This window comes from Ochotona curzoniae, unplaced genomic scaffold (genome assembly GCF_017591425.1).
Source record: "Ochotona curzoniae isolate NIBS_2020 unplaced genomic scaffold, NIBS_Ocur_1.0 contig_1071, whole genome shotgun sequence".
Lineage (NCBI taxonomy): Eukaryota > Metazoa > Chordata > Mammalia > Lagomorpha > Ochotonidae > Ochotona > Ochotona curzoniae.
In genome coordinates, this window is record NW_024464939.1 from 26,657,052 (window position 1) to 26,673,728 (window position 16,677).

Below are 16,677 nucleotides of genomic sequence, written 5' to 3' on the forward strand. Positions count from 1 at the left end.
CTGGAACTGAGTGTGGAAATTAATACTTCAACATGGGACATGGGTGTCCCAACCAGTGTTTTCTCTGCTTTAGAGGGCTCCAACTCCAGGGGATGGATCAAGTTCCTTGCTGTGAACAAAACCACTTAAAGGAGCTTGTAACCTGTAATATCAAATAATATACAAAGACACATAAGAAATTATGAAAAATGGACAGAGTGGACACCATGGCACAGCAGGTTAAGCTGCTGTTTTGAACACATGCTGGAGTCTCACTACTTCTTTGAATCAAGCTTCCTGCTAATGTGACTGGGAGGCAGCAGGTGATGAAACAAGTACTTGGGTTCCTGTCCCTCATTTAGAAGATCTGGATGGAGTTCTTTGCTCCTGGCTTCACCCTGACCCAATCCCAATGCCCATGTCAGCTTGCTTTCCATCCCTTCCTCACCATCCCCTCCTCTAGCAATCTTTCGCGTAAAGTAACAAGTATTTTAAAAAGCCGAAATTTGAGCTAAATGATATGTTTGTTGTAACACACATTTGAAATCCGTGTGTAGATTTTTCATAATATACAGTTTCTATTAACATTTTGAAGACTCAGCATATACATGTATATATACAGATATACATGCAAAGTCTTCTCTAAAACTCATGTTCAATGTAATTGCCATTGTACGGGATCTTTAAGAGCAGGATGCAGCCTGCTTTCAGAATGAATGATGCTGGGAGCGGCTGTGTTGTGAAAGCAAGCTTCACTTCCTGGACTCCTTGATGCAGCCGCCCGCTCACAGTGTCTCAGGAGGATGCCTTCTCTCCAGGCAGGCCTCTCCCCCAGGCAACGATGCTAAAGAAGGCCCTCACTCAAGGTTGGACCTGTGCTTTTGGACTTTCCAGACACCAAGATGGTCAGAATTAAACCTGTTTTCTAAGAAATAAATTGTTGTTTTTTCTAATTTACCAAACCGCAGGTACCTTGTTATAACAGCAAAAGTCAACTTAGATAATAGATTATGAAAACCTCTGCAGTGGTGCCTAAGCATTTGCCACTCACTTTAACATAGTCTCTCTTTCTCTCTCTCTTGCTGTGGTGTGTGTGTGTGTGTGTGTGTGTGTGTGTGTGTATACCTTTTCAATGATATCCATGGCCATTTTAATTATTTTATCAGCAATAAAGTTCAGAATAAAAACATCAAAAAGCATTACCTAATAATTAAGACAAATATCATAGAATCTACACGTTGATTAAAAGTCTGTGCACTTACTTTAGAAGGCAGAAGTTTCAGGCCTGTATTCCTAAGTAGGCCTGTTATATAGATGCTGTTCCCTGCCCAAACTATTCCTCCCTCCTTGCTAATGGCAAAGCTCATTTTGCTCAAGCCTGACCTCCACATTTGAATCAGGGGTTGTCTTAAGTATTCACCAATTGTGCTGGACACTTCGAGTACAGGGATTGGGTTCTCATGGTCCCCATTGAACCTCGGGAATAAGACTCATACAGCCACTTTAATTGGAGATGGCTTATTAGTTTCAATAGCACAATTTTTTTCATGTGTTTAAAGCAGTTTTTTTTAGAAGTTTTTCTCTTATTTGCAATAAAATAAGTGTAACTTATACAAAGCTAATTTAATGCTCTTTGTCACATAATTTTAATAAATGTGGGCCCTTATTCTCTAAGCCTAAAGCATATTCAAGTAAGGAAATTTGATAGAAGGGAATATGGGGCTTTTAAAAACAGTAAGGTCAACTGATGACACGAGCACAAGGAAATGGAATTCTAATATAAAATGAAAAAAGAAACAGTAAAATATTTAAAAAGCCCCCTCTATATTCTTTAGAAGTGGAGCAGAGAATGCCATCACACCACAAAACACATAAGGCTGTGACAGCATTAAAGGATAGAACAATACTAAAATAGTCCTAGAAACATTTTTATCTAGACCCATAATTTTACAAAAAGCTTTTCAGATGAAGGGTGGAGTCACAATTACCTGGAAAGCCAATAACTTTTTAGAAGCATCTGTTCACTGAATCTCAGACATCATGGCATTTACCCTGCACAGTAAAGGCTTGCCACAGCAGCTCCCTGTAACTTAGTGACTAATGTGCTCAGAATCCATATCCTAAAAACTGATTAAGTCTCACGAGCAGTCCACAAAAGTCCATTTGACTCCAAATGGGACCCGCAGCAGTTGGGAATTATGTATGGCAGCATTAGCACCATAGAGGACAATAACGCGCCCACTGAAAATAATAGTGAAGATTCAGAGGACAGATCACTGTTGCTCAGGTCAGAGTAGCAAGTCCTTTTCTGATGATGACCAACTTGCAGCCCCCATACACCATCTATCAGGCTCTGGAAGGTGCAAGTTAAGGCTGGTTGACAGCCTGTGCAGGAGAACTGACCACTCTACCAGGCAGGAACCTAGAGAAATGAACTTTTAGGTCTCTTCCAATTTGGTTCTCAATTTTTCCAGGTCTTTATAGGTTTGAAAAGGTCAAAAAGATGTTATGAACTATTCATCAGTGAAGTGACTGATAGCAGACAAACCACAAGCCCAGGGCTATCCCTCATCACTGGCAGTACTGTCCCTACTGTTGCTGCCACAAATCCCCAGACCAGGGTGGCAGGGTGCCATCACAACAGGCAACAGGGTAGGCAGGACAGTTTGATGGCCTTTAGTGGAAAAATAGAGATGCACACATCTCTATTTCTGGCTGTGTAACATAGGGTTTTGACTCCCATATCTAAGGGAAAGTGTTACTCCTTCACAAACCATACCTTCCTCTGTAGGTGCTCCTAGGAGGTTCTTTTCAGCTGAAATTAACCATGCTTCCCCAGAACACCAGCACAAGTCCTCACCTCTCCTTGATAGTATTATTCCCATCCCACATTATTCTGTAGCTAACTGTGGGTGTTTTTTCTCTTGCCTCTTATTAATGTAAGAGCCTAAAAGTGGATCCATGGGAGTCTTACTGAAGATAGCATGGGCAAGGCAAATTGGCTTTTTCCTTGGGGAAGCTAACCAACTGGTTGAAGCAATTGGACAACTGCATCAAAGATAAGTTTGGAAGTAATAGATTTTATCCTATTTTAATTCATTCATATATTCAGCAAACACTGGCAGGTGTCAGCTTGGTGTCTGTCGTGTATTGATATAGGGCTGGATCACTGGAGGGAAAGACATTCTGTGATAATAGAGATCTCCATCCATCTAACTTTTTTTCTAGTTGATAACATTGTATTATATGATACAGTTTTTTAACATCAACTCAGACTTGGAATTAGGACATATTCAATACTTAAATAATAAGATGGTATGCATTGCGAGGTCCCCTGTGGCAAATGGGGCAAATTTCTATTATATATCACTTGATTTTGGGAGTGCAGACTTATATGAAGGTCATATCCTCAGGTCTCTAAATAGGCATGCTGCCTGAGATGTCACCGGCCCTGCACATGGAGACATTGAGAAGAGAGGGGGTCTCAGTAGAAAGTCTGAGAAAAAGCACACAGGTGATGTTGCCTTCTGTGGACGTGAAGAACACAGAGGCCAGAGCCAGACTGCTCAGTGTGAAAACCCTCTGATATTAGTTGGCATTTAACTTCTCTGAACTTCAGTTTCCCCAGAGATGAGACAAACAAAGCACTTTTCTCATGATTATGAGAGGATTCAAAGAGGTAATATAGGTATGAGATTCATAACTGTGAGGCATCAGTATTTGTTGCCTGAACTGAGAGTAGGTCAGGGCTGTGATCCTCCAATCTCTCTTATATGTCAGTCTCTTCGCCTTAGAGGCACAAGCCAACCTTTTAACCACCATGATCAACAATTCCCAGTGAAGGTCAACCCCTAAAAGGATAGTAAGTGAGTATCTAGTCCCCTCCAGTTCCAGCCACAGGTCAAGAGCACAGAAACTAATCCATGTCTCACCTGGTTGATGGAATGGATTCAAGCACTTAATCCACAACCTGTTATGATGGAATAGCAGGAGCAGAGTCAGGTTCTCCAGTATGGGATGCGGGCATCCCATGAAGCATCAACTGCTATGCCAAATGCCTGCCCTGGTCCTGCTTTTAAAGCTCTAGTTGTTGATCTCTTTCCCTCAGAGCTCAGCTTCAGTGCCACCTGTTTTTGAGAATACTTTGCCAAAAGTCTTTCTGTTCTTTTGGTGTCTTATTTATACTGAAAGTGGTTCCCCCACTTTCTAATGTACGCTACAGCTTGACAAACAGTTCTGAACGAATGAATGACAGATGCATTTTCTAGCAGGCTGCTTTGCATCTAGTGATGCTAGAAAGCCCACCCTCCCTTGTGTATTAATAGACACCATGGCTAATCAGAACATGCACAAGGCCCTGATCTTAAACTATTCCTCTAATGCCACAGGGACAACTATATTTCTGGGCCATCTAACCCCTATTTACTTTCAATTCACATGAAATCAGCTGAGAATGTTGCAATTTGCTCTATTCCATTACCTAACCCCCAGTTGGTCCTAATTTATTTATCTCCAGCTGGCAGGTGCTGATAACCTTGGTCTTACCTTTTCATTGGCTTGGGCGAGCACTCCCTCTCCAGATTGGAGGATGTATGTTTCACGTGCATTGCGTTATATGACGTGTGAGTATAGTCATTCTCATCACTGTAGTCAGGACCAAGCAATGTCCGAGCCCAGGTGCCCATGTCATAAGGAGGAAGGGTTCCTCCAAATTCAGAGGGCAAAAACTCAGGGTGTATTAGCTGGTGAAGGCTGTTTAAATTATTTCCATGAAGAAAAATCTATAAAGAGAAAGCAATGTTACTAATAGGATATCTGAAACATATGATCATGTATTTAATATAACCCACAATCTTGCAATGACACATTGGATGCAGTACTGGTGATCATGAGGCATAAAGAGGCATTCAGCTGATGTCCGTAGCTTAGTTTTCATAAGCTGTTAATTTATTGCTCAGAAAGACTGAGTGAATAGTCATTAAAAATGAATTTTTTGAATACATTGGGTATTATTTGGCCATGGCCCAGCTTTACATATAGAGACATCTCCTAACTGACAAAAGCAGTGATACAGACCATCCAGAACCCAGACTGAGCCTCATTCACACGCTCAGACTTGTTCTCTTTCTACTATCACTTTCACTTTCTTTGTTCTTACTCCATAGTCCTTCTTATCCTTGCCACTCTAGACCAAACTAGAGCTGCTTCCTAACCCAGCCTTGTGACACCTGCCAGCTCTGATAATCCTCGCCCCCTTTCCAATGAACTGTCATCTGTTGACTACTCTTCTTGCCCCGATGTATTCAATCATGAATTGCTTCCCTAGGGAGAGACATCTGGGGAAGGAGGTGGTATTTTCTTATTCCTTTAATAGGTTCCTTAGCTCCCAAAGTGGTGTGGATATGAGATAGCAGTTAATCAACTTCCATTCATTAGAATTGAAAGCTGGCCAGAGAATGTATTGTGAGAAGTTCGCATCAACCCTCCATTGTGCCTGGATTGGGGCCAGTACTCAAAAAGGTTTTATTTTCTGATCATGTAATAGATAGTATTGCAAACTGGTCAAATTGGGTAGGAAAACACTCCTAAATTTCAATCATTTTAGACAGTTTCCAAAATGGATAAAGCACAAGCAGGAAGTTATCACTAACTGAAAGTTAAAAACTGACCATGAAAGTTGATTTAAAATGTGCTTGTATGAATCCAGTTCTCACACTTTGTTATGCTGAAGTAGTCACATAATTATATGCAACACATGTATCATACACAAATTAATTGCAAAATGCATAAGTTGAGCACAAGTATATGAGCATCAGTTACATATATCCATCTCTTTCTCCTCCTCTGTCTCTCTCTTTCTGACACACACACCAGAATGAAATTAAATGTGACTTTAAAAAACACTTAAATATAGCAACTCAAGACTAAACAAACACATACTACTTTGTCCTATATTCTATATTATTTTTAAATTATGATGTGATGATATCATCTATAGATGGTGGGAGAAAGAAGCCAAATATTAAAGTCTTAAGAATATTGTAGCTCTTCAGAAAATAATGTGCAATTTCTGATATTGGAGTTACAAATGACAAGGATTTAATAAGAATGATGTTCTTTGAATAAATTCATTTCCTCTGACTTTTACAAAGCTCTTCACAAGACAACACAGTGTTTGAAGTGTTGTTCTGGATGCTTAGAGCAAACATCTGTATCCATCCAGCCTACATTCTTAAAAACCTAGGAGTGCCATTGAAACCACTTGGAGTCCTATAGGATCAAACAGCACAGAAGTAGGAAGTAGGAAGCCCAACCATCCTTCCATGGGTCTGATTCCTCCCCAACGACAAGGCTCATAGACTCACTTCTTTGGCATAGTAGTAAGGTCTATTGTGGTGGAATTTCCACTGGCTCTGTTCTGAGCAGAGATGAGAGAAAGACACTATCCTTTCCATCCTGTACTGGAATAAGCACCTAAATGCATCCAAAGTCTAGGAATTCAGGATCCTGCAAGTGTGTTTGTGTTGATAGGGGGTATCCCTTTCATCATCACTCCCCTTGAATAATCAGAAGTCTGTCCTGGTAGAGTCCTTCAGGTGTAGGCATATGTAAATTTTGTTAGAATGATGCTCTCATATGCACTTTGATGAATGCTGCTCCTGACCCAACAGGTGGCTGACATCAGTAGGCAGCAGCACTATTTCCCACAGCCACAATATAGAAAGAGCTACATGTTTTTGGTGGATGAATAAAGATGAAATAGAATATAATCCAGCTTTAGGAAAGGAGATCTTGTATTTGCAACAACATGAATGAACCTGAACCTTACACTGAGTGAAATAAGCCAGGCACGAAAAGACAAATACTGCATGAACCCACTGATATGTAGAATCTGAAAGCAGCCAAACTCATGGAATCACTCCCTCTCGCTCCCTATCTCTGATCACTTTGCCTTTCAAATAAGTCAAAAAATAAACAGCTAAATATTTCCAAAGAACTACATGGCAAACAGAAGTGAAAGCCACAGAGTCTCTGTTTCATAAGAGGCATTGTGCTACATGCTGTCCTTGGTCATCTCTTCAGGTTACCCCAACAACTCTGTGAGTTAGATTTCACTTTGCTTTATTGCCAGTGAGGAAACAAATTCAGAGAAGTTAAGGAATTTTTAATTACTCAGCTAATCAGAAGACCATAAAAGCCTAACTCCCAGTTTTTCAACTGCCACCTAATAGTACAAGATTTTAAATGACTTTTCATGTAAGCATTGCTATTTCCAGCAAAGAATGTTTTCCCAGTCTGACAGGTGATGATACAGAAGTCACTCCCTAAGAGTCATGGGGGAAAGACTATAAACACTCTTATGGCAATGGTACAACATTTTGACACAGCGGGCTAAGCCTTAGCTTGAAATGCCAAAAACCCATATTAGAGTGTTGGCTTGAATCCCAACTGCACTGCTTCTGATGTAGCTCCCTGCTAATTCATCTGAAAAAACAGTAGCAGACAACCCATATACTTGGGTCCCTGTCACCCGTGTGTGAGAACAAGGAAGGAGTCCTGTGTGCCTGGCTTCAGCTGGCCAAGCCCCTGTTGTAGCCACTTGAGCAGCTCTTGAGCAGGAAATGGTTGACACTGTACTTCCCATAAGCATTTACAGTGCAAGGAGCATCTGCTATTTACATGCCTTCAAAGTTTCTCTCAGTTGGTCACTGGGACTCTTAGATATAATTCAGTTTTACCAAATTACTGAATAAATCTAGGACACTTGCAAGTGCCAGCTGAGGTTCAAATGCTTAAGGGTTGCAGAAAAACCCATGGTGAGAGGTAAGGTAGGCAAGGAAATGAAGAAAAGGGAGACAAGGGAGGTCTTTATGGTCCATCTGGAATTTGCATGACATATGTATTTTCATTACCCGTTTCCTGGTCTTGTCTTTAAGGAATGGCTTGATGAGTGTGTACAGCGCGTGAATGTACCATGGCTGGTTGACAAAATGGACTCCTCCAAAGCGAGCAGGGAAACTGTCCTGTGGCAGAAAGAGACACCAGTTAGCAAGCAGTCCTGGCCAGAGGTCACCAGCAGGACTACAGCAATTAAGAGTGATCAGTTTCTTCTCCTTGGTTGCAGTAAGCTCCCTTTTTAGTCATGTACAATCCTCAACTCCTTTGGCCTCCTGTTTCCATTATCCACTTTTACTCAACAACTTTAAAATTAATTATAAGTGTGATGTGACAATGCCTACTGGTTTGTATGAGGTTTTGTGAATCTATATGGTAAAACAGCACATAGAATATTCAGCCTGGTGGGGTTGGGGGCAGGTGAAAATTATTTGGCTTCTGTTTGCACCTGCTGAAAGCAGGTGATCTGTCTCTTCATAGCCGCATTCTCTGCACTCCTCCCATCCTTTCTCATCTGCATTATTGTAATAATCACAGAACTTTCTGGGTGAGTGAATGCTGGCTGTCTAAGAAGAGGTTGTGAGAGGATTTCATAGGATTTGAAGAGATGCGAGGCCTACGAATCTACCAGAATCTAGCAAGTTTCTCTTCCACATTTTCATAGATTTCTATTCTGGGCAAAGGAAAGATGTTAGGAAAAAGAGAAATGTCAACTGTAGGGCTAGCTGATTGTCTTAATAGAGGAAAGAAGAGTATTCTTTTCTGCAAACCAACACCTTGTGCAAACAGCAGGAAATAAGAACATTTTTAAATAGCTCCAATTTTGGAATCAGGACACAAATTTGTTTTAGAAGTGTGAAAGCTGCACTCATGCTAATCAGATTAGTAGGACACAGGACCTTTTCTGTAAAGTTGGTTTGTTCCTAAGATCAAATTTTGAGTTCCTGGCAAATGACTTCACCAGACTGAGTTCATCTTGGATAATGGAATCAAAAGAGAAGGACCACGCAAATGCTACTTAAAAGGACAACTTTAGCACAAATCCACCCCATTGTAACAAACACATTTATAAAATGGTAGCCAGGTAAAACAAAAGCAGAGAAGGCTGGCTGCCTGCACTAACACTTCAAGCAGGGGGTGGCTTCCTGTAGCTGTATGAAGCACGTTACCTGGATCTTTTCTAAGGAACAAGTGAATAGGATTATTAACTTCTATTTTGGAACCATTTTAGTCTATAGCATCTGTAGACCAGTCTATAGTATCTTCCATGCTGAGACTTACTTTCCAATAAGAGACTGAAAAAAAAATTCATAAAGCAAAGACCTTATAAGTTCTTTCCAGTTTCTTCCTGGTTGATGAGTATACCAGGTTGATGACATGAGCTTCTATTAAATTCATTCAAGTCAACCAGTGAGTATGTGCTGATAGACATGTGTGTCTTTGGACAGAGGAGAAGTAGAAACAATGCGTACTAGATTGGGAGTCAGTGGGAACAAAGAGCTAAGAGGATCCGAGCAGGCTCTGCTTTAACCCTGCACTGTTAAAAATGCCATCCCCTTCCATGCCAGTTCTACACACCCAGTTTCACAAAGGCAGTCAAGCTTCCTGCATTGCACAAGAAGTCATGATGATGAACAAGTGCATACTGACTTCCAAATGGAGATGTCATGACACCTTCCCAGAGATTATTATGTGCACTGATGGCCACTTAAAGTTTATCCTATTTGTATAGGGCACCATTCATTCCGTGATAAAGGGGGGCAGCTGAACTGTGATGGAGTATACTCCCAATGAGGCTGCCCACTCTGACATCTGAGTGTGTACTATTGCTTTGGCTTTCAGTTCATCCTGTTTTTTTTTTTAATTTTAAAGATTCATTTGTTTTCATTTGAGAGGCAGATTCCACAGAGAGAAGGACAGACAATAATGTTCTATTTCCTGATGTTTGCACAAGGTGTTGGTTTGCAGAAAAGAATACTGGTGTGTTCTCTAAATAGCACAATGGCTGGAGCTGAACTGATCTGAAATGAGGAGCCAGAAGCTTCCACCAGGTGTCTTATATGGGTCCAGGGGCCCAAGAACTTGGCCACTCGCACTGTTTTCCTAGGCCTTAAGCAGGAAGCTAGATCAAAATGGGACAACCAAGCAAGAATGGCTTTCATATTGAGTGCTGGTGCTGCAGGCTGAGAATTAGCTTGCTATACTGCCATGCCATCCCCCAAATCCAGCTTTCATGCTCATCTCTACTATCTACACAAGAAGACAAAAAGCTGGAATAAATCTAGCTGGAGATCCTCTACCAAATCCCCCAAGAGAATCACTTTCTTCAGGTCCTTCCCACAAAGTTCACAGAAAAGGGCTTCCTATCTCACAAAAGTAAAGTACAATTGTTTGGGGGTATTCCTGCATGAGCCTGGCCACTTTTTAAAATGATAGGCATGTCTGTGTGTCTGTGATATGTATCTGTGTGTGTGTGTGTGTGTGTGCATGATAAGAAAAAGCACAATTAGCACTCCCAGCCCTCATGTTGGTCACCTTTGCTTGGTCTCATTAGTAAATGGCAGGCAGAAAGTGTCAGTCTCCTAGTCTCCTTTCCCCCACAGAGATGCATTCCTTAAGGACTGGAGCAGTTCTATCTCAATATGTGAGCCCTGATTCAATCACAGTGTATTACTATGTTGTTCATAGTTTTCGGAGATTAAAGAATAAGTACTCAAGCATGCTAATTTGAAGAAAATGGTATTAATTATATATATTTATATTTGTATCAATAAAAGCAAAACATCATTTCCAGTTACAAAAATACAAAACTTACAAAATGTTTCCATTCTTTTATTTTAATTAATTACAGTTGTTTTCTTATTTAAAAAATAATAAACATTCTAGAAAGTAAAAAACCCAAGCCCCAGTGAGCCTGTAACGAATACTGGGCAGACTCAGCACCTGGGGAGCCAGCAATGCCTTCCTGTAGCACATATTTGAGAAAATCTACATCCGCTTTGCACCCATTATTTCCCTGCTAAAGACACACTATTTTCTTTCAGGATAAACCATGCAGTGCTAGAATAACAATCATCCTCTGCTTTCTTTATTCATATAAAATTGTAAAGCGAAGAGAATTTGACCTAACAATTCAGGTGCCTGCCTCCCATCTCACAATGCTTGGATTTGATTTCCATGTCTGAAACCTGACTCAAGCTACTACCAATGCAGACTCTGGGTTGCAGGTATATTCGCTCAAGTTGATGGATTCCTGCCTTATGGCAGGCCTGGACTGAGTTCCCAGTTTACAGTTTTGGCTCAACCCAGTCTCAGCATTGTGGGAATAGAGGGTGAACCAACAGATAACTCTGTCCTTTTTTTTTCTTTGTCCTCTGCGCACGCGCACACACACACACACACACACACACACACACACACACACACACACTTAATATATGTGGGAAATATTTCAGACATTAAAAACTGAGGAGGGAAAATGGGAACAAAGTAAAGCCAGTATCCATGAATTACATCAGAGGCATAGTAGCTACAAATGAAACTGGCAATCCAATATGGGATGCTGGAGTTGAAATCAGCCACTTAATCTGGTTGTATCACATGGCACTCTGATGCAAAGATAGCTTTTCAAGAAACAGTGTAGGACATCCAGAAACAAGAAAATGAATTTGATTTAAACCTCACATCTCATATAAAATTAACCCAAAACTGAACATTAATTTAAAACGTAGTATTCTGAAACTTTTAGAGAGAAGTAGATAATCTTTAAAATCCAGGTTGAAGCAGGGCACTTAGACTTTACTCCACATGGATGATCAATAACATTTAAAAATAATAATTTAGAAACTTCAAAATTAAAAACCTTTGTTTTATAAAAATAAATGTGAAATATATGAGAAGAAAAACTACACTGAGAGAAAAATCTGTAAGTTCCATATCTAATATAAAGACCAGTATCTAGGATCTATGATGAATTCTCAGAGGCAAAAGAATGAAGTCAAAAAACACAATTGTATCAATAAAAGATACAAACGGGTATTTTACTGAGGCTTAATGACATCCAATGGTCCACATCATCAATAATTTGGCAGTTCTCTTAAAAGTTAGTATTTAATTACCCTGTGATTCTGCCATTAAACTCCTGATGATAGACCTCAGAGAAATAAAGACTAAGGTTTGCACAAAAACTGGTGGGAGAAAAGAAAGAAAGAAGCAAAATAGAAAGGAAATATCTTACAGTGCATATTTGTTGAATTTCCACCAAAGAAACCGAAAATGTGATTATGAATTCAAATATCTTGATGACACTGCTCTCTGCTTTATGCCTGGTAAGAAATCAGAATAATCCCAAAGGCTGTTTTTCAAATACTAATGAACAGAGCTCCAGATAGAAGACTTTTAGCCTTTCTTTACGACTTTGATCATCCTGTTGCTGAGCAAGCAAGATGACCTGAGGACTGAATGAAGCTGTGGAATACAAATTCTCCCTTCGCCCTGCCCCAACCTGATCATTTGGAGTCAATGAAATGCTCAGATACTGAAAATGTAGTTTTGCCATAAAAATCACTTCCAGGATTTCCAACCACAGTGACCTTAACAAGGGTTTATTTTGGGCATTATGTAGTAAATATATTAAGATTAGGATACCATACTGCGTCTTCAATCAGATTTAACCTCATACCTTTGGGTAGTATAGAGATCATTGTCATTATTGAAAAGTAAATTCATAGGCCCAGTGCAATGACTCAATTGGTTAATCCTCTCCCTTTGAGCACCAGGATCCCATATAGGCTCTGGTTCCTGTTCTGGCTATTCCACTTTCCATCCAGCTTCTCTGCTTGCGGTCTTGGAAAGAGTAGAGGATGGACAAAAGCTTTGGGACCCTGAGCCCCATGTTGGAGACCTAGAAGAAGCTCCTGGTTTCTGGCTGTGGATTGGCTCAACTCCAGCCATTGAGGCTGCTTGGGGAATAAACCAACAGATGGAATATCCCTGTTCCTCTTTCTCTCTGTAAATTTTATTTTCCAATAAAAATAAATTGCTCTTCAAAAATATCAATTCATAGAGAGACCCAGATCACTTGAATCACTGCTTCATAGAGGAAGTTTATACCGGAGAGTATATAATTGCTACAGTTCATCTCAAGAAACTCCAGTGAAGGCAGCATGGCAGAGAGAATAAAGATGACATTCAAAGCAATCCTGGCTGGTAAGTGAGAAACTACTAACCACACCGATGGATTTGTTCTGTAGCTAAGCTTGTAAGGAAGAAACAAAACTTTGAAGCTGGTATATGTAATTTAAGGGAAAAAGACTAAAACAGGTAAATACAATTTAAAAACTAAGAGCTATTGAACTCTCAGTATGCAGGAGGAACTACACTAACATCATAATATGTGTTATCTATGTAATATCCATGACAATATTACAAGTACCACAACTATATGCAATATCTCATTTTTAAAACTGAAGAAATACACAGGGCCAGTGTGGTGACATAGCATGCTAAACCTTCCCCTGTGATTCTGGCATCCTATGTGGGCACCAGTTCATGCTCTGGATGCTTTACTTCTGATCTAGCTCCCAATTGATGGCTAGGGAAAGTAGCAGAGGATGACCCAAGTCTTTAGGTTCCTGCACCCTGCACTCACATGGTAGGTCCAGAAAAACTTTGAGCAGCCCAGCTCTGGCCATCTCAGTCATCTTCCAAGAAATGGAAGATCTTTCTCTGTGTCTCTTCCTCTCTTTCTCTACTCCCTCTCTTCTTCTTTCTTTCCCTTAGTAATTTTGACTTTGAAGTAAAATAATCTTTTGAAAATGAGGAAACATAGCTTTACAGAGTGGTTGAAAACATGTTCAAGTTCACTGATCTCCTAAGAGGCTATGTGGAATTTGAATGTAGATTCTGCCAGCCTGAACAGTCCCAGCTCTTATTTCTGCAGCTCTATTGCTCCACTGTGAGCTCATTTAACTATTCACATTGTGAGCAGATGGAGATAGACTGTTGACCATCTTCTGGGGACTCTTTAATTAAATATATACTGACCATTTCAGACAGGATAGTAAACCTTTCACCAATTTCCTATTTTTGTTTCAGCTGAAAATGTTTGAAATCACTGGCAAGAAGACTGTGGTACAAAGGTGTCATTTAAAGAGAGCTAAGGCTGGGATTAGAACAAACTGAGAAATTATTTTAATGAACACTCTGTAAGTATTAAAGAATAACCTAGAGATCCTTTTATGGGTTCTGCATGATTGAAAACCCTGTGCCTTCACAGCAGACATGTTTATTTTAACATTGCCCTATTCCTCAGGAGACTTGAGTCAGCAGGAAACTTTCTTATATGGGAGCCAATGTTTTCCATGCTCTAATTACTAAATATTCACTTTTATCTATCTAAAAACTCATAATAGCCCATTTCTAAAATAAGGGTTAGGAAAAGAAGAGTCATGAGATTGGTTTGTGGTACTTCTTCCCCTTGGCAACAAAATTGATGAGCTTCATCAACACTCCGTTCTGTTCCTAGAAGTATGACTAACTCCCTGTCCCAGCCCCGTTGCCTTTAGGAGAAGTCATTGGTTGGATTCTAGAAGTTTAGTCACCACTCTTCCAAACCTAGACATTCAACAACACTGAATCTTTCACATACTTTGAAAGCAAAGGACTTTGAGTCCATGAAAGATGGTATAATCCCCAAATGGAAGGAACCTCAACCTATGATTCTGTTGTTGCAAGAGAGATTCGTATTCTGGAAAGATGCCTAACTAGGAACAGCAAGAGAGCGGTTTTGTGGGAGTGAGAAATAAATCTTACCTGCCTTAGAACTCAGTGCAGCACAGTTTTCCCATCTGGATATTTAAAGCTGTAAGCTTTACTCAGGAAGTAAGGTGAGATGGAGAAGAGATGAGATTCTAACACTGAGTCCATAGTCTCAGCAATGTTTTAAGAGCAAACATATGGGAAGAGTTGGAGAGACGGCGAGGTGGGTAGCAGCAAACGCCTTAGTCTCAAGGTGAAGGGAAAGGGGGATTTTTAGTAATACTGGATTAGGGTTCACCCACATGATCTCATTTTAACTATCCCTTTAAATAGCCTGCCTCTAAACACAGTTATTTTCTGAGACACTGAGACTTAAGGATTCCACATCTGGATTTGGAGAGTGACTGTATTTTTCTTGTGCAATTTATCACCTGTTTAACAAGCATGTATTTATTGTGTGCCTACTCTAGCCATGGGGCTTGTTAAGCTCTGGGGATATGTGGAAGGTCAAAATAGACTAAAGTGCCTACATTTAAGAAACGTACCATCTGATGAGAGAAAGAGATAACAAACGAAAGTAAAAGGTACTTACAGACTGTGAACAGGTGCTTTATTGAAAAGTTGACAGGGTAGAAGGATAGAACTTTGAAAAGTTGATCAGGCAGCAAGCAGCTACTTGGAAAGCCAGTTCTTGGTTGGGGGCAGGGGGTTGAACAAAGAAGAGCAAGAACACACCATGCGAACATTCGCACCATGTTTTAGGAAAGAGAGAGACTGGTCTAACTTTTTCTAAGGTAGACACTGCAGAATATTAACTTAAAAAGCTTAAATATACCAAAAAAAAAAATGGTTCCAGTTAAAAGCAATACACACTTGGCCTAGGAAGGGGAAGCAAAAAATTCCATTTCTTTGTTTCACTAAACTCTTTGAATAAGTCCCGTTGTCAAGAAATCTATTTAATAAGTGTTGTGAACTATAGTACTCGTTTTGGGGAGATTATTAGCCAAATTTAGTGCTCTAAAAATTCCACAAGTTGAAATTGTGGAGTCGCTGACCTCTCCCTTTAAGTCAGGGAACATCGTATTTCAGGTACCTGATCTGTCAAACTTGAGTTGGCAGTGTGACAGTTTAAATATTGTTAAAAAACTATTTTAAGCGAGTCTGTTATGAATGTCATAGAGTTCTAGGGAGCAAGGGTGTGATTTCCATTTTAGTCACTTGAAAATCTCTAATTTTCTCATCTCACCTTGCTTGCCTGTGAACTGTAGGCATTGAAAAAGAGGCCCCAGATTTCTTGCTAGCCTGCTGCAAGTCAGTCTGTTTTTCTTTTCCAATTCTTTGATCTCAAGTCTTGGAAAACAACTACCTTGACTTTCAGGCTTTAATGGCACCAACTTTAAAGCAAAAACCTTATTTAATTTAGTTTCCTTTTCCTTTTTTAAATTGTATTGGCCAACTGAAGTCAGGAACTGAAAACTCAATGCTTACCTTCCCTATGAATGGTAGATACCCAATCACCTGACTGTCATCTGTTGCCTCCCACAGTGTGGGTTAGCAGGTAGCTGAAACTGGGAGCAGAGCTAAGACTCAGACCTAAGCACTCTGATGTGAGGTACCTGCTGCCTCAGCAATGTTGTTTATAAGGGTGGTATGGAGTCTTTTGTTTAATGGGTACACTGTAAGCAATGATATAATAATGAACTGAGAGCAGCATGTTGTCAGCATCAGAGTCTATAGAGATGTCAGGTAGGTCACTAGGCCCCAGTGACCCTGATAAGTGTAGGACTAGCTTCATCAGATCCTGAACAAGGTCAGCCATGAAATCAAGACTTGCTTCCCACATGCAGAAGGGATTGTTTTCATTGCCTACTAGTTTCATTGCTGGGGAGCTGTGCAGGTAATGTACCTTGAATATGCTTATCCAAAAAATTATCAGGGTAATTTCATTTCCATTTCCTCTTGGAAAAACGATCTCATACCTTCTTCTTTCTAATCTTCTTCCTGTCATGCCAAATGGAGCCTGTCTTGCTCTGTCATCACACA

The 16,677-nt window shown here is 40.1% G+C and overlaps 1 protein-coding gene across 1 annotated transcript in view; it reads right to left on the minus strand.

Moving 5' to 3' along the window:
• The window catches only part of CLVS1 (clavesin 1), a 156,087-nt gene that overhangs the window by 18,127 nt on the left and 121,283 nt on the right, over positions 1-16,677 (minus strand). The window contains exons 4-5 of the mRNA XM_040995019.1: positions 7,893-8,003; positions 4,525-4,760 (exon numbers count right to left, since the gene is read on the minus strand). Of these exons, the coding sequence (XP_040850953.1) occupies positions 4,525-4,760; positions 7,893-8,003 (347 nt within the window). The remainder of the gene's footprint in view (positions 1-4,524; positions 4,761-7,892; positions 8,004-16,677) is intronic.